The sequence below is a fragment of the Neopelma chrysocephalum genome, unplaced genomic scaffold, assembly GCF_003984885.1.
Source record: "Neopelma chrysocephalum unplaced genomic scaffold, ASM398488v2 Primary Assembly neopelma1_23, whole genome shotgun sequence".
Taxonomy (NCBI): domain Eukaryota; kingdom Metazoa; phylum Chordata; class Aves; order Passeriformes; family Pipridae; genus Neopelma; species Neopelma chrysocephalum.
The window spans coordinates 14,491,334-14,518,710 of NW_020897691.1; the positions used below are offsets into that span (position 1 = coordinate 14,491,334).

The 27,377-nt window shown below is 36.6% G+C and overlaps 1 protein-coding gene across 6 annotated transcripts in view; it reads left to right on the forward strand.

The window, feature by feature from the left end:
• The window catches only part of STXBP5 (syntaxin binding protein 5), a 107,259-nt gene that overhangs the window by 33,267 nt on the left and 46,615 nt on the right, over positions 1 to 27,377 (forward strand). For all 6 annotated transcript variants that reach the window (XM_027687672.1, XM_027687691.1, XM_027687711.1 and 3 more), the window contains exons 5-9: positions 11,531 to 11,665; positions 12,771 to 12,834; positions 16,275 to 16,358; positions 23,359 to 23,482; positions 24,941 to 25,019. In XM_027687672.1, the coding sequence (XP_027543473.1) occupies positions 11,531 to 11,665; positions 12,771 to 12,834; positions 16,275 to 16,358; positions 23,359 to 23,482; positions 24,941 to 25,019 (486 nt within the window). The remainder of the gene's footprint in view (positions 1 to 11,530; positions 11,666 to 12,770; positions 12,835 to 16,274; positions 16,359 to 23,358; positions 23,483 to 24,940; positions 25,020 to 27,377) is intronic.

A 27,377-nucleotide genomic window follows, 5' to 3' on the forward strand; every position in this document is an offset into this window, starting at 1 on the left:
TTTGAACATCTTTCAGTTAAGAAAAAAACCCCGGGTGTAGCTTGTTTATAAAAGCTTATGTCATGTATTTAAGTATTTTTGTATGCTTATGTGAAAATTGGAGTATTAAATCACCTGTAAATTATTTCAGAATGCAGTCTTTAGTATATGATAGGAAAGTAATGTGAACTCTTGTGTTTCTACTCATTAATTTTAAGAACAGGGAGTAGGGAAAGAGTTTCTTTTTGATATAATTTTATGCAATTAAAGGCTTTGTTTTGATCTGTGGAATATGTCTTCATTGGGTAACTTACATCTTCTTAGATCTGAGCAAAACATTTCTTTAAAAGCAGTGGCCAAAAGTCTTGAAAGATGCTGCTTTCTGTTGAATCATGAAATTAGTTGAGAATCTTTAGATAAATGGCCATTAATAGATTGATAAACTCCTGACTGTATTTTATAACAATGATGGTTAGTAATTTGAAGCAAGTCTTCTGAAGCAGGGATTGGTGAAGTTTTAGATGTATAACAAATCAGTTAGCTGAAATTACTGACAGGTGTCAAAAGCATAGTGAAAAATAAGGTAGTTCTGCACATTTTCTAGCCTTTTGTTTGTTGCATTTGTGCGGGTTTCCAGCTGCTTCATGTTCTGGTTACCAAACAATAGTTAGGAGATAGTAAATCAATGTCTTATTTGGGCGCTGTTCCTTGACTGTGGGAATCAGTGTGTAGAGGCCAGGAGAAAAATGCATAATGATGCTTATATGGGGAACAGTTGCCTGTGTGACTTGTCATGTGAGTTATAAGTGTCCTAAGTAGTACCTCTTTTCAGAATGCATAATTTTGAAGTGTGAACTTACTTAGTAGCCTAGCTTTTGTATTTCCCTAAGATATCTTCAGTGAATCACAAACTAGTTTCTTTGTCATCTACATATCTATGTAAAAATATCCTAAGCATAGTAAAATTGTGTGGGCGGTGGTGGCGGGGCAGAAGCGCAGCAGGCGGAGGGCGCGGGCCCGGGTGAGAGGGTGGCGAGCCCGCTCCGAGCTGCGCAGGGTCTAGTGGGCCCGGGGGCTCGGCTGGCAGCCCTGAGGGACGGTAGCGCCGGCAGCATGGAGCAAGCAGCACCTAAGAGCAAACTGAAAAAGCTAAGTGAAGACAGTTTAACTAAGCAGCCTGAAGAAGTCTTTGATGTTCTGGAGAAACTTTGTGAAGGATCTTATGGTAGTGTGTTTAAAGCAGTACACAAAGAGTCTGGACATGTTGTAGCAATTAAACAGGTCCCTGTGGAGTCAGATCTTCAAGAAATAATTAAAGAAATCTCTATAATGCAACAATGTGACAGTGATAGCACTCATCTCAAATTTAAAGATAATCCTTTTAATACAGTCTGAATTAATTCAGATTTGCTGCTGAGGTGTTACGTGAAGCTTTTGCAGCCCGGCCCCGGTCCCGGCGGCGTGCGTGCAGCGCGGCCTGGCCCTGGGCGCCCGACCCCAGCCCTGGGTGGGGAAAGGAGAGAGAGAGGGGGAGCTTCGCTGGCGTGGACTGTGCCCTCGTGGGAGATGAGAGGGGGAGCCTCGGAGCACACAGAGGAGAAGGAAAACTCTAAACCCGGACAGATGGAGCTCGCATAGCCCTGTAAGGCCATCCATCTAAGAGAAGGTCACTCTAATTAAACCTATGTCCTGAGGACCTCGCTGCCACCGTCCAAGCTCGCTCAGCCCTGGCAGATGAACCTTAGGATTAAAGGGTGGGTTCAGTTCTGCGCATACTGCGTCTCACCTAAAAAATCCATTGCACGGACTCAAAGGCCTTACCCACATTTGCAAAGCCCTGTAGCCGGGCAGGGGTCGAAATGGCCATTTTCTACAAATGCAGAAACACAAAGATCAAAAGACAAAGGCACATACACCTGCCTCCAAAGGTGTACCCAAATTAACTCTAGCATGCTAGAACATCAGAACCATGCTCGATTCTGTGGATAGTGGACGTCCTGAGCGTCGATCTGCCCTAATTGCTCGTGAACTGTCACGTCTCAACATCGACATTGCTGCTCTCAGTGAAGTTCGCCTTCACGAGGAAGGCAGCCTTAGAGAACATGGTGCCGGTTACACGCTTTTTTGGCCAGGTAAACCCAGAACCGAAAAGCAGCTCTCAGGAGTTGGCTTCATGATTAAAAACTCTATTGTTCCTAAACTAGAAAATCTGCCGGCAGGTCATTCTGACCGCATTATCTCCCTGCGCCTTCCACTACACAACAAGCAACATGTTATCCTCTTTAGTATATATGCCCCAACTCTCCAAGCTGACCCTGCTGAAAAAGATAAATTTTACACCGAACTGCGCCACCTTATCCAAAAGGTTCCTGCTGATGATAAGATCTTTGTCCTTGGTGATTTCAATGCCAGAGTGGGAAAGAATTTTGAAGCTTGGAAAGGAATATTAGGCAAGCATGGTGTTGGAAGCTGCAACAACAATGACCAACTTCTGCTAGAATTCTGTGCGGAGCAGCAGCTCACCATCACCAACACTATCTTTCAACAGAAAAATAGTCTAGAGACAACCTGGATGCATCCCAGATCTAAGCATTGGCACCTCATCGATTATGTCTTGGTGCAACGGAGAGATGTCCGCAATGTCCACCATACGGACGTGATGCCCAGTGCAGAATGCCAAACAGACCATCGGCTTGTGCACTGCAAACTTAACTTCAATCTTAAATTCAAACCTAAAAGGGGCAGTATCCCGAGGAGGAGACTCCAAGTTAACAATCTCCAATCAGCCACAGTGAGAAACAAATTCCAGGCAAATCTTCAAACTAGGCTCGAAAACCATTACATAGATTCTACAGATAACTCCCCTGAAACACTTTGGCACCATATTAAAAACAGCATCCTGCAGTCCTCTGAAGAGTCCTTAGGGTTCTCCCTCAAGAAGAACAAGGACTGGTTTGATGAAAACAATCAAGAGATCCAGGTATTGTTGAGGAAGAAGGGAACCGCCCACCAAGCACACCTTGCACTGCCATCCTGTCACGTAAGAAAAGCAGCCTTTTGTCTTGCATGCAGCAAGCTCCAACAGAAACTCCGTGACATCCAGAACAAGTGGTGGATCGATCTAGCTGAAAAAACTCAATTATGCGTGGATACAGGTGATCACACAGGATTCTATGAGGCCCTGAAAACAGCATACGGGCCTACATACCAAGTCCAAAGTCCTTTACTCAGCGCTGGTGGTCAAACGCTTTTAACAGATAAAACCTCCATTCTGAATCGATGGTCTGAACACTTTCAGACTCTTTTCAGTACTAGCCGTGTAGTCCAAAACTCAGCTATTCAGTCCATCACACAACAGCCAGTGAAGTATGAATTGGATACTGCCCCCACTTTAGAAGAAACTCTTGAGGCCATACAGCAGGTGAAAATTGGCAAGGCAGCTGGGGTTGATGGAATTCCACACGAAGTCTGGAAACATGGGGACCTTGCACTCCATGCTAAATTTCATGAGTTTGTGGTGCGCTGTTAGAACTAGGCGAACTACTATCAGACCTTTGAGATGCAGTCATCATCACCTTGTATAAGAAGAAAGGAATTAAATCAGACTGTTCAAATTACCGTGGTATTACTCTGCTCCCCGTTACTGGCAAAATCCTGGCAAGAATACTCTTGAACAGACTAATACCTGCTATAGCTGAAGGAATTCTACCTGAAAGGCAGTGTGGTTTCAGAGCCAACAGGAGTACCACAGACATGGTGTTTGTTCTCAGACAACTGCAAGAGAAGTGTAGGGAACAGAACAAAGGTCTCTATGTAACCTTTGTTGACCTCACCAAGGCTTTCGATACTGTGAGCAGAAAAGGTCTGTGGCAGATTTTGGAACACTTAGGTGGTCCCCCCAAGTTCCTTAAAATGATCATCTCACTCCATGAGGATCAACACGGCCAAGTCAGATATGGCAATGCGCTTTCTGAGCCCTGTCTAATAAAGAATGGTGTGAAACAAGGCTGAGTTCTCGCACCAACTCTATTCACAGTCTTTTTCAGCATGATGCTCCAAAGGCAGACCTCGATGATCAGGACGGTATCTACATTCGATACCGTACTGATGGAAGCCTCTTCAACCTAAGGCAGCTGAAGGCCCACACTAAGACCTTAAACCATCTTGTCCGGGAGCTGCTCTATGCTGATGACGCTGCCCTCGTCGCCCACACAGAAGCAGCTCTGCAGCGTTTAACATCCTGCTTTGCAGACGCTACTGAGCTCTTTGGGCTGGAAGTCAGCTTAAAGAAGATAGAAGTTCTCTATCAACCGGCACCTCAGGAAGTCTTCCATCATCCCCATATCACCATTGGTGATTCAGAGCTCAGATCTGTCCAGCAGTTTAATTACCTAGGTAGCCTCATCTCCTTGGATGGTAAGATTGATGGAGAGATCGACAATAGGTTAGCAAATGCATAGAGTGCCTTCGGAAAGCTTCATAAAAGAGTTTGGCGAAATAAACACTTGAAGAAAAGTACCAAGATCAGTGTTTACAGAGCCATAGTGCTGTCTGCTCTCCTATATGGATCTGAATCGTGGGTCATCTACCGCCACCACCTGCGACTCCTAGAATGCTTCCATCAATGCTAACTTCATACAATTCTTAACATTCACTGGTCAGATTATGTGACCAATACATCTGTTCTAGAACAAGCAGCAGTCACAAGTATTGAGGCCATGTTGCTGAGAACACAGCTGCGTTGGGCAGGACATGTCTCAAGGATGAAGGACCACCGCCTCCCCAAGATCTTGCTTTATGGTGAACTTGCCACCGGCTGCCGCAAAAGAGGAGCCCTGAAGAGAAGATACAAGGACTCCCTGAAGCAACATCTCAGCCTTGGCCATATTGATCAACATAACCGATCTAATCTGGCCTCCAATTGGGAGGTCTGGAGACACTCTATCTATAATGCTGCTGATGCCTTTGAGAAAGCACGCAGGATCTCTCTCGAGGAGAAAAGACAACGCAGAAAGAATCGTGCCTTGCAGAATATACCACCTAAGGAGTCTTTCTGCTGTGCCTTTTGCAACCGGACGTGCCTATCCCATATTGGCCTTTTTAGCCACCAGCGCGCTTGTAACAAACGTGGGTAGAGCCCTCCCCAAATCTTCGTTCACGAAGCCTAGCCATGATGATGAGTAAAATTGTTGTGTGTTAACATGTAATGAAAGCTTCAGGTCAAATTTGTTTAAATTTACTTAGTAGTAAATATTATTGTTAGGCTAGGTTAGCTTTGAAATAAGTGCAGTTAACACCTCTTATTAGAGTAAATATTGAAAGGATGTTGGGATAGGTACCTAATCAAACTTTAGTTTCCTACAATGCAGGATCTGTTAAACAGGATCTGTGAAAGTCCCTTGCTGGTTAGTGATGCATGTTTGACCTTTCACACCATAGATCAACACCAAGTTTGACAGGGTGGAACAGACTAACTTGATTAAAAAAAAAAGTAAAAGTAGCATGGGATGACAAATTTGAGACTCCTTTACTGCAAATCAGCTTTATATACAAGTATGAAACCTTTGTTTTGTTATCCAAGACTTAACATCCTTCCTGAGCTGACATTCCCTCTTGTAATGCTAAAAGAAATAGTTTACATGTCTTTATGCTGTCACAAAGCAAGAATCAGAATCATGGCATAAAAATAGAACTGAGCGTTTAGCGCGAGTGCTCTGCCTATTGATTCCTGAATGCATTGATAGCAGTTTAATTTTTAGTATGTCAGCTTCTGTGCTGTGAGATTTAAATAGTTTTCCTCAACATGAAACTGCATAATTCAAAATTACAAAATCATGCTTAAAATACCTCTGGTGTTTTATCTTGCTGTAAACAGCAACTTAAACACTGTGCTTGAAACACAAACTCTGTCTACAGAGAGTGAAAAATCCCACTTGTATTTACTTCTCATTAATAATAAGACTTTAAACTACTGTTGTCACACATATTACCTTGCTAGATACTATAATTTTGTACTCAGCCTGTGCATTAGCAGAGGTTGGTTGTGGGAGTTTTCTTCCACCTCATTGAATTTATAAACTGACCAATTCTGCCACTTTGTGGAGAGCAGAAGGACATACAGGTTTTCTTGCCTGTGAAAGCAGGTAATGGTAGACATTGTTTATGTGTTTCTGCTGTGGTTTTTGTCTTCCCCTTTCTCTGTATAAATATCACTCTTTTACCTTCAGCCTTTAAGACCTGGCTTTTTCCCTCGTGCCCTGGATTACAAATATGTACCCAAAACAATAGATCTGAGAAGTTAAATATTTGGAGTCTTTGCAGTCAATGATATACCGACTACAAGTTTAATATACAATGCAACTAAGTTTCTCGCACATAACTAAGGTTTGGGTGGTTTTTTTACCATTTTTAGAATTACTCTCTTTAGAGTGAAAAGAAGTTATCACTGGATCTGTTTGCCTCGATGGTGTCATATAAAGCCTTTTAGCTGCTGAGGTTAAAAATTTAGCTCAGTGATGAACCACTAGATGATGTAATTAGGAGTTTGATCTTTCAAGAAATTAGCAGAAGAAGATGAACTTATTGACTCTCTGGATTTGCTGTAGATGTGAATGTTTGTTTCATGAAGATCAGATTCCTTTGAAAAGTGTTGTCTTGAGGCCATGCATTTATGCAGAATTCCACATGCAAGTGTGGTCAATGGAACAGTAGTTGCATCAGTTGCCTTCTGCTGCCTTTTGGCACTGAGGCAAACCAGTGTGCTGAGTCCTGTTACTCAGAAATTTCAGATTTCAGAGTCAGCTTTTAGATTGCCTCTGTTGCCCTGTTAGCTGTTTTCCTTTTGCACTGACTTTCACAGTGGTATGAGGCATGTAATGGCCAACTGTTCTTGGGCAGAATTTGACCTCTAATCTTTAAGCCCTGCCTATCTGACAGACTTCTCCATCCGTGACAAGCATAATTTTTCTGTCTTCTGTGGGAAAGCTACATCTCTGAAATGATCATTTATTTATTTATTTTAAGTCAGAGTTTATGACTTCCTGCATGCCTTTTGAGGCAACTGATACGAAAATGAAAAAAAATTTTCAGTATTGACAGAATTCACACCAAACACCCTAAAGATCTGATGATTCCTTACCACTGATGAAATACCCTGCACTACATATTTGTGAACTCCTCTTGGTATGTCTGACATGACTCAAAAAGTAACCAGACCATGGCATCATAAGACACTTCAGTAGCTTTCTCTAACGCATTTACCCATTACTCCATCTTGACACCCTTAGTGTCTACCACAACTCAGATGCTGAACCTAGGTATTTCTCAGCTGCCTTAAGAGGCAGCTGTTTAAGCCAATATATTTGGAGAAGCACCATTTGAAGTGCTGTTATGGATATAAATGAAACTGAAGTACCTGGCTCAGTTCCTATGATATATTGCATTTACCCACATGGTCTTTTAGTTGAACAATTTTGAGATACATTGAAGAGGATTTCTTCCTCTGCATGTACCTTCTGGTCTTTGAGTCCTTTTTTTGTACAGGTAGGTGATTTAAGCGAATTGCAGTTACCAGATGTGAAAAAAGACCCTTTGCAGCAGTCTGGCGGAATCAAAGCCACTGCTTGCTTCCATCAGTATGTCGTTCTGACACTGGTTCTTGATTTTTTTAAGACCTTGGAAAGCTTTGACAAGAAACCATAGGTGTGGAATCCATGCTAGCATAAGAATTAAACTTCTCAGCTTCTGAATTTTACATTATCCTCTCTCATGCATGAGAGGTTGAAGATAAAGGAATGCAGAGTACAACTCTGGTAGCTTAATGCTTTGCTTCTTAGAAAATTTTTATGTTGCTTATACAGTAATGATCAGAGCAGGTAGTATAGTTACAATAACTGCAGAGCTATGATGATAACCTGAGGCACTACAAATAGTTTTAGTGACTTAACAATGAAACCTGTTATCAGTCTTTGTCATACTTCATAGTATTTGTCACCATGCTCTGTAAAAGCAATGGAAAATTCTGAAGAATGTATAATGCTTCATAATGCAGTAGACTAAGGAAAGGTAAAGATGAATTTAGAAGGATTTCTGTTGTCCTAATAATACAGTCAAGATAGCAGCCTATCATTTTTCTGTAATATTTCTCTTAAAAACCTATTTTTTTATTTGCATATTAATTTAATGTTGTGTTCTTTAATATTTCTATAATTCCTTTAAAATGAAATTCTGTTATCACTTGCTGTAATAATTCTTTTGATATATGTTGTGAAACAACAACAATTAAGATTTTTGTGAATGGCCACTTTCACTTCTCTTGATCTTAAAATATGTTATGAATGAAGTATATTATTCTAATCTTGTGGCAGAAAGATAGGTTTCTGAAAACAAAATTTACATTTTTTCAGAAAAAATATATGCTGTCCTTGGCCAAGTGTCAAATAAGCAAGTATAGCATCACTACCAAGACTCTAACGTTTTGTTTCCATCCTCCAAAATGAGTTTGAATCTCTTTAATCTTCAGTCCAATTCTCAGCAGAGCAAGGCCACTGAATGCAGCCTGTATGACCTTTACTAGTATGTCATCACTGGCCATTCAGATGGTGGTTTTTAGTTTTTAAGAGGGCTGTAAAACTTCCAAGGTTGTTTAAAATCTATATAGTTTAAGGTGAAGCCTTACTCAGTGAAGGGACAAGCTCAGTTCATGAACTTTAATGTTGGAAATTTTACTCTGTAAATTGCTAAAATAAATGCAGTTATGTGAAGTAAGTCACTTTGGTCAAGATACAGTTGAATTTCAGAAAGTTGGAAGGCATAGTTTTTCTATTAAGAAAATAAAGAAACAGTAAATATTTTTATTTGCAAATGGAGTATCATTTACTACATTCAAGGAGAAACATTGATTTTTCTAACAAGATCAGTGTGGCAAATTCCTTTTGGATTTAACTGGTTGTTCTGTGAAACAAAAGCTCTAAGAATATATTTTTGTTTATAGAAAAATCAGACAAGACTTGTTCTGCTTCTATAAGACTGGTAAAAGCACACTTTAAAAGATAAGGTTAAGAACCCAGTTATGTGCCTATACTTCACAATTTTGGAGTCTCTTCAACCTCCTGCCTTTGAGAGTTTGTAAATATTTTGTAAAGTTACCTGTTCTGTTCTAATTTACTATTGGTATGGAATCACTTCATTGTTTGCTAACTCTTGGCAAAATTAATCTCAGTTGCACAGAGGAGACGGTAAATTCAATAGGTCTGCATATTCAAGAAGAGTATCAAGAGTATTGAGGAGCTGGGCACGTCTTTAAATGTTACCCTTGTGCTATAGCAGTCAAAGATGCAGCCCCAACTTTTATTTTGCCCACTTTATGTGTTGTGAAATGGATTGGTTTTTATAATGGAAGTGTTGGACACCTGTAATTGACAATATTAACTTACTAATCAAGACAGGCCCACAACCCCGCTCCTGAATATTTTTTCTGGCTGCTAGGCCATGATTTTTGATCCAACTGATCTGGTTTCCAGCTGCTTCTGGCATATAGGGTGCTGACATGTAAAGTGATTGTTGTGTTTCAGAGTGCTGAGGGTTTATGTTTATGCTTTAGCTGTATATATAGTAACTACCCGCCTAGGAAGCGCATGTGCTGATGTATGTGATTTAACTTCCATTAAAATATTTTTTTTCAAGGACGTTGGGGAAACACAAGTCTTTAACCTGTGGTTTTTGCAGAATAGTGTGCTTACTTAAATGTGTTACAACGTCTATAACTTCAATGAATTGGAAAAGCATTTTAGATCATATATGTAATCTTTTTTTCTATCAAACATCAATGAAAAAAGTGCGTCTTTTTGGCATAAATGTTCAAGGAAAAGAAATCAAGTTAAAAACAAATAAATTAAAGATTTGCTTGAGATAACTGCATTTCCTAATTAAGAGGGAATTAGTGATGTAAAAACAAAGTGGTACACTTTTGAATCCAGGTAGTATTACTTGGGGACCCCTGGTGGTCTAGTGGTTAGGATGCGGCGCTCTCACCACCGCGTCCCGGGTTCGATTCCCGGTCAGGGATACTCCGATACTCCCCCGGGCAGATGGAGCTCGTCAACCCTGTAAGGCCATCCATCTAAGAGAAGGTCACTCTAAACAAACCTACGTCCTGAGGACCTCACTACCATTGTCCAAGCTCACTTGGCCCCAGCAGATGAACCTTAGGATTAAAGGGTGGGCTCAGTTCAGTGCATGCTGTGTCTCACCTAAAAAAAAAATCCATTGCGCAGGCTTGAAAGGTAAAAGACCTTTCCCAAAATCTTCGTTCGCGAAGACTGGCCATACTAGTATTACTACAGAAACCTTACCTTTTGAAACCTGCAATGCAAATTAACATCTCTTCAACCATAGCAATTTTTCATTGCTGCCATTAGCCTTTCCTTTCTGCTCAAGTTGGTGTGCATATATGGCATCTAATGCAAAGGATCTAAAGCTGTTCTTTGCATAAAGACTTATTAACAGGCTTGTGAAGTGATGCATGCATTTGGCAATAAGGCAATCCAACTGGGAAAAAACAAGGACATAAAAAATTATAAAGCTAAGGATTAGAGCTAACAGAACAAATTTCCATTTAATAATTGTTTCACCTTATCACTGAAACATTTCTGAAAGCCCAAGTTTGATAGTCAAGTAGTTTGGCAGTTTCTTTCACGTCAGACCTTGTCAGATTAAAGTGGTTTAGAGTTTCCAGAAAGTTTCTAGACTCCAGTTTCAAGGTAGCATTCTGTCAGTTTGTACAGGCATTATTTCCTTATCTTAAAGAAATAGTAAACAATAATCAGGACCCAAGAGCACAGAAATAATCGAGTTTTCAAATATTAGTATTTATGCTGGAGCTAGGGTCAAAAAGAGTTCTCTGCTGGTACATACAGTTGTTAGCTCTTGAGTTTTGTTCAGGTACTTCATTCTAGCAGAAGAGAAAACTGTAAGGCAGAAAATTAAAACATGGTTTAATTAAAGTAACAGCCCAGAATTTAAACTACTTTTAAAATTACTTTTATAATTGTTTAGGATTGTTCTAAGGCTTACTTTTTAGGGGTCAATTTGGATTACATGTAAACTTATTTTTCTTGTGTTTTGTCTTTTGCCTTTGAATCCTTACTTGAAAGTAGCTTAATCTGCGTAAGACTATGTCTAAAATCCTTAGTTCTTTAAAACTTGAGACTAGGTAGATTTCAAAGGGAGATTTGTAGAATACAGGAGTATTGTATTTTAAGTTTAAAGTGACAGAAATCTCGATCAGCTACATTCATGATAATTTTCAAAGGAGTCTATATTTTTTTCTTATCTGAATGACTTAAGAGTTTTAGAATACTTTGCTTTCTATTTTTTTATTTAGTCTAAGTTTGTCCATTGTCTGTCCATCTTGTACTTTTGTCTTGTACTGCCTTTTCTACTTGAACTTGTCTTATATCTTCCTGTTTGCCTATTGCATTTTTCCTGCCTTGAAGTGTAGGATATCCAAAAGACATTTCTTTAATTTCTTTTTGGTGGCTTTCTCTTTCAGGATAACATTTTGTCATCTGCCTTTCCAAAGCAAGTGGCTATATGTGGGGACCGAAAGAGGAAACATTCACATTGTCAATGTGGAATCATTTACTCTCTCAGGCTATGTCATCATGTGGAATAAAGCCATTGAACTGTGAGTTTAATCAAGTATTGTCTGTTGAGGGGAGGGAACAGCAGTGTCCCACTTGTTATTAACATCAGTTGCAGAAATGTCGTTATTTAGAGTGGCCTCCATATTAGTCTCAGTATACTAAATATACAATCAAAGTACGTAGTCATGTAAATACTTTTTGTTTTCATGAATGTGAAGTGTTAATTAGTATATATGTTTCTGCCTATAACAATATTTTATCATCATGCCTGGAATACACATAGAAATACACAAAACAGACAATATAGGAATAGACTTAAAAATCATTACATGTAGTGCTAAAATAGAAGAAAAGTGATATATATTAAACTATGATGTGGCTGGTACTTGGACAGACATGTCCCATCTACAGCTTTAGAGTTAAAGACCAAAGTGTAAAGATATGCATTTTTTAAGAGGGCTGATGATACATTCTGAGTTTAAAATGACTGTCTAAAAACCTAAATTTAAATAAACCTATTCCAAGAGCAAAATACGTTTTACAGCTATTGTCATTGTTCTTCCTTTTTTAGTGACAAATTTGTGTGTACAGATATAGTGGGGTTTGGGTGAAAAGATATAGTTGTGTGCTGCTGTTCCTGTGCAGTTATTTTGTTCCCAGTATGTCTATTTTCAAAAACATATGAAGTCCATCACTTTCCAGAGCCTGTTGAAACAAACCAGCTCTTCACTAGTCCATCTTTTTAGTAGGAGGTTAACATAAAGTGTTAATTCTGTGTTATTGTAACAATGACCACCTTGGGCATTTCATGTCAAAGCTGGTTTTCCAGCATAAAAGTAAACATTTTATCCAACTGTATCAATTGTGTAACAACAGATGTTAAGATAAATTTTGTAAAGCTAATAGCAATTTTCTTTTGTGGATAGACAGTAAATAAGTCTTTCCTTAAGACAGAAACTAAGTGTCTACAAATAGGCACAGTATTTATGGGCTTGAAGATAAAAAGTGAAAGTAACTCCATGCTGAAATGTTAACAACTTGCTTACATGGAATCTGTATCTGCAGAGTCTGTATTGCTTACAATAATTTTGAGATGCAGTTTAGAGCAGAGGAAATTCTTTTTAATGGAAATATTTCTTTTTTTAGTTCGTCCAAATCTCACCCAGGACCTATTGTCCATATTAGTGACAATCCAATGGATGAAGGAAAGGTAGGATGTGTTTAAAGACTCTTCAATACCTTATTTTTCAAGGAAGACTTATTTTTAAAGTATAAATACCACTGCTACTTAAGGAAGGATTAAGTATATGAGGACAATGTTTAAAGTGTAAAGGAAGGCTAAATCAAGATTTTAGGCTCTGAAAGTAACATGAAATAAGGTACAGACATGTCTGTAGGACGCATTACTGGAATAATTCATCTTATAATCAGAAGCATTTGAAAACACAGATGAAAATGCTTAGTCCTGGAAAATAAAAGCAAGGAATTTTACTTTATGGTGATAAAAGGTAAGATGTTACAAAAAAACCCCCAATCATAACCTGAGTGCTGAAAGTGTGATGGAAAATAATCAAACTTTACCATGCTCTTGGGTGTTGTAATTTCACAACTGTAAAATGCTTATTCATATAGCATATTTCTATGGAATACCATATACTTTACCTTTAGATTAATCTGAGACAGTGTTTTTATGGAATTTGAGGTCTAACTACATAACCACATTTTAAGCAATTTAATATAATCACTAGCTACTGTCTGCTATTGAAACTGGTCTGTAGTCCAACTAAGCACTTCAGAAAAGTAAACTCAACTAAAATGTGTAAGAAAGAGCTATGTGTTAGATTTGTCGTTTCCTTCTTATGAGATAGTATTAACATAATCATCTGTTCCTCTTGACAAGAAGCTTTACAATACATGTTCTTGAAGCCCTCAGAAGACAGGAATTTTTTCTCCTGCAACATAGCAACCACAAAGAAGTTGAGCTATGAACTCAACGGTCAGGAGTTCCTTCTGTATTAAAGTAAATCTACAGGTACTACCCTTTGCTGTGGGGCATCTGTTATGATGCCCATGCAAAAAAAATGTAGAATGCATAACTTAATGAATTAAATCTTCACTGTGAGCTAAAAAGAGAAAGCAAGGAGTTAAAATGCTAGTATGTCTTCTCTAGGTGACAGCAATTGCTGCAGTACTAAATCTTCCATTCCCCACCTAAGTCATGGTTACAAGGCTAAGTAAGTGGACCTCTTTGCAAGATTTGGGTTGGTATCACAGGGCTAACACACTATGAAGGGTTTTCAGATGCTTTAGCTTGTGTGCCCCATATAGTTATTTCGCACATCTTAGTGATCTACTGCTAATTTTGTTCAGATTCCTTGGTCCACATTGAAGAGTAGACAGGAGGGGTTTTCCTTAATTTTAACAATAGGAATAATGCAAAATTTTAAAGAGTTATTCGAAAGCAGCAGTGTTATATGAACCTTTTCCAGAACTACGTAGACCCCTGGCAAAAATACGGTTATAACTTAGCCAGAGAGCCCTTGATTCTGCTTTAAACGTCTTCATTAATGACATCACTCTAGATTAATGAGGCATAAGCAATTGAGTAATGTGATTGATTAAATACTGAATTATTACTTTTGTCAGTGTAATGTTGCAAATATACTAGAATTTTGAACTCCCATGTGTAAAGAGTCTTCAAGGAGAGGGAAAATAGTTTTCCTTAGTAGTGTTCTACATATGAAGGAGACATTTTTTTGTTTGACAGGTCAGTGGTAGATTCAATTGGAGACAATCGAAGAGATACTATTGTCTTAGTGGTTTGAATGTTTTAGCTAGTTATGAGCTTGTATCCTAGACACCTGAAGTTTCAGTCTGACAAAGAGAATTTAATGAGTGGAGTTTTTTCATTAGGGTGAGGCTCATTGCAGTAAGTCCATAACTAATGGTTTTCTCTGTAGAATTAGATTTAAGTCACATTCCAGGCTTATGGACTCTGGAATATGAACACAATGAAGCTATGGTAGTTTCAGAAAAGAAAAATTATTTATTTATTTAGGTGTATTCCACCCCACATCTAATTTTTGTCAACTGAAGTTTAAAAATGACTGGGTTAATTGATCAGGATATCAATCAGAGATTTAGATTCTGACCTTACACTTCTCTTATTTCTCGTAAGGAAAATATTGCTGAAAAAAACCCTGCGCTGTTGCAAGAACCTCTTATGTACTAATTTTTAAATTTTGTTCATTCTATTAGCCTTCTAAGCAGTGGGTTTTCTAATGTTTAAGTTAAAATAGAAAAGTTATAAAATATGGCTTATAATGGGCAAGTTGATTTAAACTAATAGTGTGCATATCACTAATGGCAAAAATCGAATATTCACTTTTACTAGATCAAACATATCTAATTTTAATGGGGTTTTAATGCTGTATAGCACTGAAAGAAATAAAATATTTTGTAAGCTGGTAGGAGATCCTCTGTTATTTTTCATATTGAAAACAACTATACATCCTGAAAATCTTAACATGCTGAAAAGATTGTCCAGGCAAAATGTCTAGGTGGGGCAATAGATCATATTGATTTAGATCTCCAAGTTCATGTGAAGGCAGTGGTTTCTGACTTACAATCTGAAGGACACTCCTCAGGGCACTTTGCTCACAGGAAATAGTCTGTTTCAACAGAGTAAATTGTAGCAACCAACTACTCCTTTTTTTGTATGTCCATGTTGGGGAAAAACTGGAAGTGAAGGCATGCTACTCAATCCTAGGAGCAGCTTCTGCTGTAGCAAAATGCTCAAAGGAAAGATCTCACACTAGATCCAGCAACTCTCAAAGCTGAAGCTGCACTGCGTTCTTCCATATAACAAGTGGCAATACTGTTACTACTGCCTTATGTTGGCCTTGTTTGGGTTTTTTTTCCATTAAGAGAAATGTCACTTGAGATAGGAGAGCAAAACGTCGATACTCAGCAATGTGTTAGACCAATTATAGTGAGCAATTTGAGTCTTCACTCCCTGCAGGAAAGGTTTAATCTTGCTTCTAGCAAAAAGATTATTTGGGAAATTATCTTGTTCAATTTTTCTAGCTTTCCTCCTATGAATAAATAATGGTTTTGGTCTTTCTTTAGCCAGTTATCTTAATTGTAATTAACATCTGGAGAAAGCTTATAGTACTTTCTTTGTAGAAAATGAACTCTTACCTAAAACTTCAGGGAGGGTAGTATATTCTTCCAGCAAATCTAAGGAGAATGAATTCCAGTGAGGAAAACGCACAATGTAGTTCTATTTTTCAATACTGCCACCTGCCCCCCAACTTTCACTCAGGAAGGAATACACTTAGCAAGGTTTAGTGTTGATCCTTCTGGAACTCAAAGCGATTTCCAAGGAATCTTCAGAATGATACTTTAATTTTTTTCTAGTTTTGCATGAATGTCCATTGTATTTGCTGGAACTTCAGAAGAATGACAAGTACAAAGTAAACCTTTCTAACATTTAGGTCTTCACCTCTTTAATTTTTGGTTTTGTAACTACTTTCAGTTACTACATGAAGTATGATGATGCATGTCTTTGGGACAAGAACTACAGGCATTGCAAATGGTATAATTTTGCTTTTCCTTATAAAGACTTAACAATTCTGCTTATTAATGCAGCTTCTGATTGGCTTTGAATCTGGAACGGTGGTATTGTGGGACCTGAAGTCAAAGAAGGCAGATTACAGATACACACATGATGAGGTAACATTTTTCATCTGCATTACTTACTCTGAGGATATCATTCACTACTCTAATGGTGTTTTTTGTTGTTTTTTTTTTTAATTTCTTCTCCTGCTTCTGTCACCAGTGGATCAATAAATAGGTTTCTTTGAAATTACAAGTACTTGAAGTTTTCTCTAATAGAGCAGTATAGTTTGGACAATGAACTTCAAATAAGTTCATTGAGTTTAAGTTTGTGAAGTAGTGAATGATGGCATGGATTGGATTTCTTCACTAATTTTTTGTGGGTGAAGCTTTCAGATCTTTTTTTCTGTTAGTCATGTGACTTTCACCTGTATTAAGAGCTAGAGTCTTAAATTGAAACTACATGGTTTAGCAATTTCTGTAATTTGGAATCTCTTGCATATTCTGAAACCGGGGGGGGGGGGGGGAAGAAACTACTAAATAATCTCATTGCAACATTTCTATAAACACACCTTTTCTCTGTGGGATAAGATCAGGGTTTGAAATAAGACTGGGGGAGGTTTAGAAAAACAATGGCATTAAATAGCATTCATTTCTTTAAACCTTTATTCTTGAGAATAAACTTTTTGAAAGACTGAGATTAAGAAAAATCATTCACCATAATATGCAAGTTGATGTATTTTATTTAAAAATATCAAAAAATTGGTTTCAATTACATTTTATTGATTATAAAATGACTGCGTCATTGTTCAGTACCAGCTAGGCCTGTTACTTGATTCACAGCAGGTGTATTTTCCATAGCCCTGTGCTGAAGTTTTCACAAGACATGATTTAGAGGAGTTCTTTGGCGTTTTTTGGTGGCAGTTCTGGTTTGATACTTGTGTGTTCTACCAATTAAGAGTTTCTCTGAAGAGGGAAGTCTCTGAAGTAGTCTAAGCCGTAGATCATCAGAGCTGAATGAGGTTTCTTTGTATTCAGAAATGTCTGTATAAACCTTAAAGTATGTTATGTGAAGAATATTTTTCTCTCCCATTTTCATTGCATGCACCTATTTAATTCCCTTTGTCATTTGTTTCAGAAACTTACTCATGTCTCCATCTTTTTCTAGTCTGAAGCTCTTTGTATACCTTTTATTCTTCATGCTCTTCTCTTTAACTCTTTTTAACTGTTCTATTTTATCTTATGTCTGTACACAGAACCTTTCTAGATAGCTTCTTGTTGATTCTGGTTTAGTGGCTTTACCAGGGAGCTTCTTTCATACACTGACCGTAAGGTCCATGGACATGTGTGATAATCCACCCTTAAGGGGAAGGAAGCACCTAATGTCCCAACATGTTTCACCTCTTCTCACATTGGTGAAGGCACATGACATTCTGCCCTGTAGCAGAAGCAGGATTTTAAACCTCAGGATTTATGTCCTTGGCTCTCCACTTGTTCTTGTTGAGAGCTCTTCTGAGTGTGGAGTTTACAACTAGTAAGAAGAGAGCTACTTAGTTCAGTTTTGTCATACTTGCCATCTTAGTGGGTGGTTAGGCTTTCTCAGGCACCATGAGCTGGGTGGCCAGGCACATTGATACCATAAAGAATGATTGCTAGAAACTTTACCACTGGATAGTTTCCTCCTCTCTCATCACTTTATAGATTACTTTAGTCTTAGAGCATGTAACTTGAGTGCTTGTGCAGTCTATCACAATCATTTGATGCAACTTTTTTGACTCAAAGCTTTGAATGTGTGAAGGGATCCAAATGTCATCCTTTTGTTCCTTAGCAGAGGAAGATCATAATGAGGGTCAAACTCCCTGCATGATCAGAGGTTTGTGAAAAGATATCTGTTATTTCCTGAGGGAAGAAGCTGAGTCCAATTCTGTTTTTGTAGCTTCCTACTTGGTTTCATTTCAAATGGCCTGACCTTCAGAAGGCTTTCCTGAAGCAAATTCCCATGTTGTAGTGTGGCAGTCTCTTTTGTTGATGAAACCTAGGTCACTGGAACACCATTTTCTTCGCGTGTGCCTTTCCAGCACCCTGCTCTAATAGTTGTTGCACAAGAACACTAGGACATTCATCCCAAGGGCAGGAACATCACCACCCCTAAACCATTTGTAATCGTATTTCTGCTTAACCATAGCTGAGGGAGGCAGCTCTATGTCATGATTAGTGTTGATTGCTGGCATATTCTTCCCTCCACAACATTCTAGTTCATGGAAAATTCAGGGAATTTAATTGGAGTTTGTTCTTGGTTTTTCTATATTGTGAATAAGTAGTGTACATTTTTTATTATAACAGTAATATTTTGTGTATTTAGAATTAGTTGAAATAATACACAATTGTAATATTATTTTTCAGATAGTTTAAAGGAAATTATCTCTACATAGTAGAACTGAAGTTGTGAAGGGACCTTTCTTTAGAAGGTTTCTTTGAAACCCTTTGCTCAAAGCATCCTTTTTTTTCCTGGGCAGGCTTGATGAAAAAGTAAGACTAAATTTTTTTTGCACCATTCTTAAGCCTTTTATGTTCAGACATTGGAGACTTAAAGTAAGCTTTGCATTTCTTATGTGGAATACACTTTATATTGCAGTTATTTCCCAACCTGTATTTTGATCCAGGAAAGAAATAAAACAAATTTCTCAACTATAAGTTTTGTTTCTAAAAAATACCCCTCAAATGTAACTTCTGAAAACTAAAAGTAGTTGTATAATAAAGTCCCTTCTTCAAGTAATATTTTGTTTGTTCTGATGTAGAGTAAGCTTTGATAGCATTTACTGTAATGTATTATAGATTACTATTTTTAGACACAATGTTCTGGTACATGGCTGGGTGTAAGAGATTATTTTCCAGCATTAAAAACATGTCAAAGTAGCCTGTGGAGTTGAGAGGACTGGGGAAAGAGAAACAACCCTGGTATGTGACATATTTCATCAAAACAATCTTCATGCTGAATTGTCATTTAAATCTCAATAGCTGCATTTTTTTGTTGTTTTTTTTCTTTCTTTTGCAGCTTTTTTCCCCTTCTTTTCTTAGGTTGTTGGCCAGAGAGTTAGCATAGGTACTCCCAGGTTTTACTATCCTTTCTTTGAATATTTTGGTAAACCTGTAGAAAAGGACTCAGTATGATCACCCATTCATTAACAGAAAATACTGAGAGTGTCCATGGAAATTAAATGACTGTCATAATTAGACAGTGAAATCTGGATAGGCTATGGTTAATAATCAGTCTGGCTTGCAGAATAACTAACCATAGACTTTGCTTATGTCATGCACAGTATATTTCAAGCTAAATTAATGTCAGAATTTAAATGGCAGAATTTTGCCATGTAAAGGATCATGGCAAAATCCAAAGAATTATGAAAGGAATTATCAGTGTCTTTTCATTCCTCTGGGAAAGTATTCAGAACTATTTTCCCACAAATTGTGTTATACTTGAAAAGTAAACAATAAATGCATATTAGTTAAAAAAAAAAAGGACAGTTTACTTAGATTTTTTTATTTCCCCTGAGTTTTACCAACTGTATTTGCAGTAGTCTAAACTTGGGTTTGGAAAAATGAATTTAAAAATTCTTTTGAAAACAGGGTAAACTGGTTAAATTAATAGCTTTTGTATTTACATCAGTGAATTCCTGCATGTACTGCTTTTGGATAGGTTTAATTTTCATCCTAATAGCTGGCACAGTGCTATGTGTTTGGATTCACTATGAAAGTGATAACACACTGATGTTTTAGTTTTGTTGAATAGAGCTTACTCTTTATTGATGAGCTTGTATTTTACGTTGTAAGATTGCATTTAAATTATTAGTTTTTGTACCTCTTAAAAGAGCCAAAAATAATACTGATTTCTAGAGATATAGACATAAAATGTTTTTAAATGTGTATTAATCTCTTGAAAAGCTAGTCGGTGCAAGAATGTTTCCTTCTTAAAATCAAATATGTGTATGTTCTTTGCAGGCAGTATGGCTGTCATTTTTCCACTTGGGTTAATCCTTCTGGAACAGGTGGTGAAAGTGAGGCTGCCTTTGTGTACAGCCTGTCTCCACATAATACTCAGGGATAGATAGTTTCTACAATTTCTGGTAAAGTTTTGGCATACATAGGACAGCGTGGTCAATTGTGGTGTGTTTGTTATTCAAAAAAGTAAGATTTGATTTCCTTCCCTCCCCGGAAAACATGTAACTGTCTCAGAAGTTTTGAAACAAGCTTCCTTATGGTCCAGAACAGCTACCTTAAATTTGAATTAAAGGGAAGGGGGTAGGAATACTTTTAATAAGAAACCTTCAGTTGTAATTAAGTAAACTTAAAGATTTATTTAGATAAACTTCATTGCTTTTTCAATAGAGTGTTCCCTGTGTAAATTCCTCTAAACCTCACTGTATTTGGTTCATGTTCATAAATGGAAGGATTCAGAATGTTAGTTGAGTTCAGGACTCGTTTTACCTGTGCAGACAATTCTACTTGATACGAATGCCTTATGCCTTAAATATAGTAACAGTCCTCTGTGGTACTTGTATATGATCTTGTTATAAGGTATTACTTTCAGTTTGGGATCTGTTTGACTAGTGATATATTCCAAACAAATATTTGAGAGACAGTTGAATCTGCACCAGCTGATAAAAGCATACTGCAGCATTATACCAAAAGGGTAACAGGTGCAGTTTAAATCATGATGAGAATTATGAGTGAAACTTCAAGTTTTATTCCGAATCAGTAAATTTTTATAAAATATTGGAAAAAATATATTACTTGTAGGGGCCTTTTAATGTCTGAGAAGCTATGCGTAGATTTGCAGCCTCAGTGGATTCTGCTGGATCTTTCAGTTTTATGCTTTCCTTCAAATTGCAGCACTAATATTAATCATGGAAAAAATGTTAAAACTTTTTTGCTCTTGAGTATTGAGAGGATTTTTCAGCTATCAGATTTCTTTTGGTGATTGAGACTATTGCTATCAACCAACTAGTACTACCTAAGTTTATTGTACTTTTTTCATTATAGCTGACTTGTCACTGTAGATATACCAGCCTGTTGTACCTGGAGATTATGCTGCAGCTACTTACAGGTTTGGTTTTGTTTTTCAGGTTTACAAGAATTTGTGAACTATGTGATAGCAAAGGATAGTGCTGTACAAAACTTTATCATGCCCAGCCCATAGTATTGTTAGTTGGATTATTTTATAAAACATAGAACACATATTTTTGTTACAGTTTAAACAATATTTAGCTGCATTACTAAATATAGCAAGAGGTTCTATAAAACTACCAATAAATAGCCATAAAACAAAAGACTCATTATTCTCTTTTAGTGATTTTTTTTTCCATTCCTCCATGTTCCTCGCAGAAACTATGGTAGCAGTCATCCTTCTCCTGTGTGCTCAGTTTATCAGATCTTTTCGTGTTCTTAAGCATTAGTGCTGTTTCAACAGTAACAGGTTGTTGCATTCCCTTCCTCTTGAGATTCTTTTTCAAGAAAAGAAAGTAGTGTTCATTTCTCAGATTTGTCCTTCCTTCCTTACTTCTATAAAGCTTGCTTTCTTACTAGTTCTTAAAACCTATTTCTACATATGTGTGTGTCAAACTGTTCCATTTGCACTATGGGCTGCCTACTATTGTCAGAGTGTGGGAAAGTATGTAAAATGTACTGATTGTATTGTATTGCTAAGCATAATATATATTTTAATTTCTTAGTGTCAGAGCTTTTTAAAATGAAACCTTCTCTTTACTGAGTCTGTACTCTAACTTGTTGATCTCTTCCTTTATTTGGTACTATGTTGGTAAATAAAAACAAATGTTCCGTATTTATGCAAAGTTTCTTTTGTAAAACCTCTTTTTGCTAAACAAAAATTTCATGTACAGAATGAGCAAGACTATTTCACTTTGATACTAGGAGACATCATGTGAATCATCTAGGTTTCTGAGCTACGTGTGCAGATGTGATATTGGTACAGACAATCTGTATTCTAGCAAAATCTGTAGTGATACCACAATACCTAGGGAACAAGATTAAATTTCACCAAGAAATATTAAACTTAGTTAATCTGTAGTTTACATATATCCATATATCTTCTACTACTTTAGACTGGGAAAATTATTATTGGAGACTCCACTCATTTAGTGTAACCATTTTCCTCTGTCACTTAAGCTCTGAATTCTCCCAGTCATATTGCTGGAAACTGTCTTGTTTCTCTTTATAACTGTATGAAATATGAAGACCTGATCTGTGTATAATCAGTTTGGGCAAAGATGGCTTGGATTTGTCTTGTGAGATTTGCTCTTCAGCTAATAGTTACTGCTTAAGCTTTCATTGCTAGTTACAATTCTTTACTACTCATACATCCATGTTTCCTCACAGAGGACTTTATTTAGTCAGCTTTTTTCTGCAGATTTCATGTGGCATGGCTTAATCATTCCATTCCTAATTTTATGAAAATAAAGATGTTTCTGTATATATGAAAGATTTTTATGAAAGATTTACTAGTAGATTTCTGTACTTTCCTGCACCTCAAAACTCCCATTGCAATGTTAGAGTATTTTCTCAACCTGATACTTTGTTTTCATCATCGTAATTTCAAAAAACCTTGCTACCTCTATTCTCATTTTGCTTATATTTTCAGCCCATGCTTGCCTCTTGTGCACATCCACATAGACACCTCAAAATGTCATATAATACTTGAACGTAATAATCCTATCCCATGTTTTTTGTATGGACAGTATGTTTTTCCCAGTAGTGAAAAATTTTGGTTAGCAAAGCTCAAATAATTGCTTGGAATTGTTCTCTGTGTGCTACCTTTCATTGAAAAATGCTTCAATGCTAACACTGAGGAGGATGATTTTTCCCCTCCGTAAACATGTCACTACAATGAAGACAGTATTTTTGATGAATAAAGTATGACTGAAGGTACTACTTAAGAACAGAAAATTTGCCATGGGTAAATTAGTACATACTAAGAGCAGTATATTTAATTAGTAATTTCTCTAATTTGCTTATGCTGTCTAATGTCATTGAGGAAGATGTAAGGATAAAATGATAAGATACACAACTTGTGCTGTTCTGTTTTTTCTCTTCTCTTGCATAGGCTATCCACTCTGTGGCTTGGCATCATGAAGGAAAACAATTTATTTGTAGTCACTCAGATGGTACCTTGACCATATGGAATGTAAAATCTCCTACCAAACCATTCCAGACAATCACTCCACATGGTAAGATGAAAATGGATACCAACTGTGTTTGGCAGCTCTTAAAACACAGAGGACTTGTTTTTAATAGCAGTGTGTTTTGCAAAAAACAAATATTAAAAGTACACTTGCAATACAAGTAAAAAGCTTTCTCTGCCCTATCAAATTCTGGTAGATTTCACTAAAAAAATCTTTATGAAATAAGAATCCAAATCAGTGTAGTTTTCTCTAAATCTCTAAACTTCAAGCTTGCCTTTCACACAGTGGCATTGATCTCAAAGTTAACTAATGCATATTTTGCAGGGCTTGCTTTTTACTTGGCATCCCATATTTTAAACATCCCATATGTTGTTTAAAATACATATAAGCAAGCATCTGTTTTACGTATAAATGTGTAGATTACCACATCAATTTCTTGAAAGGTTTGTAACAGAATAAGACTAGCATCTGGTAAAATGTTCCCACTTCTGAGAGGTCTTACATTAATGTTAATTTAGGAAATTAACATTGCATGTTGTTATTCTGTGAAATATGTTGCTTCTCTTCAACTAAGTTCTATAAAATCCTAAGCTTACATGGTGTGCATGTCTCTAAGTTGTGTCTTAGCAACTTATTTACTTCAGATTCTTAAGTAATGTAACAGTGAGGATAATCTGTGAGGTTACAATTGTAGTGCAGGATGCTGTAGTTATGTGTCCTGGTTTATCTGTCTGAGCCTCTAGCAAGGCCATGTTTGCTGTACTGACCATGGACTAGAGTGGAAAAAAAAAAGCTGTAGATTTCTATATGATACCATACCATTTTTCCTGTCATTGAAAAATAAACTGTTACTGTAGTAGTAAAACTACTTAGACAAGACTAATGTTATTTTAATATGTTTTGACCTCTTTTAATAAACATTATTTTTATTATGGGCTGGAAGTTAAATTTTCTGCAGAACTTCATAGTTGTATCGTATTTTATCAATGGTCAGATAGAAAAGATGTATATTTACACCACACCCTTAATTTCTACTGACTCTATGAAAAATTGTATCTGTAGTAGCTTCAGTTGCTAATAGTGCACGATTGAGGAAGAGCAGGGTTTCATGCTCGATTGAAGTCTTAGTCCTGAAGGATAACACTCAGGATAAACCTCACTTTACTTGTAAGCTAACTGATTTTAATTGCAAAATGCTTGACACAAACTTTAAATCTCCTAGTGCTACTTAAAACAAGACTTTAGGGGATGATTATATGTTTGAAAATAAATATTCTGCAACACTTAGGTTTAGGATTGGTGGTTGGTTTTTTTGTAAACATTCTAGGTTGATGTATTGAGAGTTTAACAAACTTAATTATATTATTCCAAGACATACTCTATAATTGTCAAAGTTGTTGAGTGTATGTTTATATGAATGTTCTACTTCTCATGTTGGATAGTGAATTCCATTAATTGCCATAATGAACTGTAAGATTAATATAAGAAAATAATTTACTTTAGGAAAGCAGCTGAAGGATGGAAAGAAGCCAGAACCCTGCAAACCTATCCTTAAGGTGGAATATAAAACAACTAGGGCTGGGTAAGACGTCTTTTGTATGCAAAACAAACATATGTAAAAGAAATGCAGTGCTCTGGCAATATACATTGTTTCCCAGTTGTTGGGATGAATATTCTGTTGCTACTGAGCTATGGTAAAATAGCTTTGTTTTAGTTTTGATAAATCAGGTATTGATGAACAAACTACAAAAACATATATAGGAACTAATTGTTATACACAAACCTTAACTTAGGTAAAGATATTGCTAATGCATTATCTACATGCTTTTCATGCTACTAAAACTTGTGTGTATTTTTGCTAAATTTTTGAGACTATTTAAGAAAAGAAAGGCTGATAAAGCACAGAAAACACCAAAACACAGACATGATAAACTGAACTTTAACAAATAATGGCCTGATGCAAATATTCTAAATTCTGAATACATGTTCTTCCCCCAAAAAATGTTGTTAACAGAAGCTTTTTTTTTTTTGTACACTGTAGAGTACAGTGATTTACACAGTGAAATGTGCCTAATTATGCACATTGAGAATGTAACAAAGCAGTAATTGCAACAAGAAGCTCAGATAGAATTACATATCTAGAGTAACGTGTTTTGTTACCAAGACTGCAATTAGGACAGATGGATTTCATTAACTGTGTGGAATTTCTTTTATTTGTGGTTGTAAAGTGCTTTAAAATGTTAAGAGTGAAAAGTGCAATGTAAAGAAAATATTCATGAAAACTTTTTTTTTTTTTTGGTTGGTTGTTTTTTTGTGGGTTTTTTAATTTGGTTTTTGGGTTGTTTGGGGTTTTCTTGGGGTTTTTTTGTTTTGGTTTTTTAGGGGCATTTCTTTGGGGTTTTTTGTTTTCTTTTACTGTTGGGGAGGGTGTTTGTATCACTTTCATTTGTTTTCCAGGTGTTCAAATCTATAGAAGATTGTTATTGATGCAATATAGTTTACTACATGTTGGTGTACCCATACTTATATCAGTGGCTTTGTGCATTTTTATTTTTTGCTCAAAGTGAGCTAAATAGAAATTTCAGACTGTGGCTAGCTCCCATATATATGAAAATCTATGATCAGCTGGAAAGCCATGTTTTGCTTGCAGAAGTCTACATCTGTCTGCATAATCCTTTCTCAACTGAAAGATAAAAGCTGATCTAAAGAAAGAGAAATAATCAAAAAATCTCAGCTTCAGCAAGTCATAATGTCTGCAATCAAAAGCCTTCTATTCTGAATAGTCATTCTGAAAGAGAAGATTAGTTTCAAGCTTATTCTGTGACATATTATTACAATGTGAAAACTAGTTGATTTTTCACACAGTTTAAAGAGGAGCTTATCCTAGTATAACTTCTAAGAATACATGGGGTTTTCAGGAGGCACCTCTCTCCTAGTGTTGGGCTTTTTTTTTGGTTACACCTCTCACTTGCTCACTTTCCAGTGTTTCTCCAAACTGAATGTTTTGCTACATTTCAGTTTAATATACTCTCTAATGTTTTCTGTCTTCAGTTTACTGTTAAATCCATAATTGTTGATACTCATCCTGAACTTTAATTAAGAAAGGGGGTGAAAAAAGCAACAAACAAAACCCAACCAGTTTGCACTGTGGTGGTGAAGCAGTGCACTGAAAATCTCTGTTCATTTACTGCTACATGTACTTCAGTTTGGAGTTTGTTTTCAATTTCACTTGTAATCTTACAAGAATTTTAAGGTGAGGCAGAACTACCTTTCAATACTTAACATTGTGATAGATTTTTCTCTTTACGATTTGAAATTGGTTACATATGAACAAGATAAAATTTTAACTTTTATGTAAAGCACTATCATTTCTTGTTCATAGTTTAATTTCTGTAGCACAGAGGAGAATCACTTCTGGACAGGACAAAATTTTTTCTAGCTACTGAAACAATGTAAGAAACAAACCAAATAAACTTGTTTCTATAGCAGTCTGCTATAACTGTTCTTCAAAAAAAAATTTAAAAAATCACAGAAGAAAATGAAACAAAATAGCTCTACATTTGAGGTACTATTTAATTCATATTTAAGTTATATTTCAGTTCTTTATTGTGAAAAACATTCACTTTTTCCATGCTTTATATTGAACCTCTAACATCTTTCTGTCACTCCTTTCTTATTTCCCCCTATCTAGAGTGCTCAAAGATCTAGATTGTTTCAGTATCTCCTCCTGTGGAAAACACTGTTGATATGATCTTAATTGTTTTCTTTACTGCTTCTAATTCTAATAAACTTTTTTTTTTGAGAAAAGGTGTTTGGAACCCTACAAAAGGAAGGAACATGACTGATGGCAGCCTGTATTAAGGGCTACAGACACTATTCTTTTTACTGTTGCAGCTCTTATTAATCCCTTCTCATTTTTTTTCCTCCATTATGTTCTCCA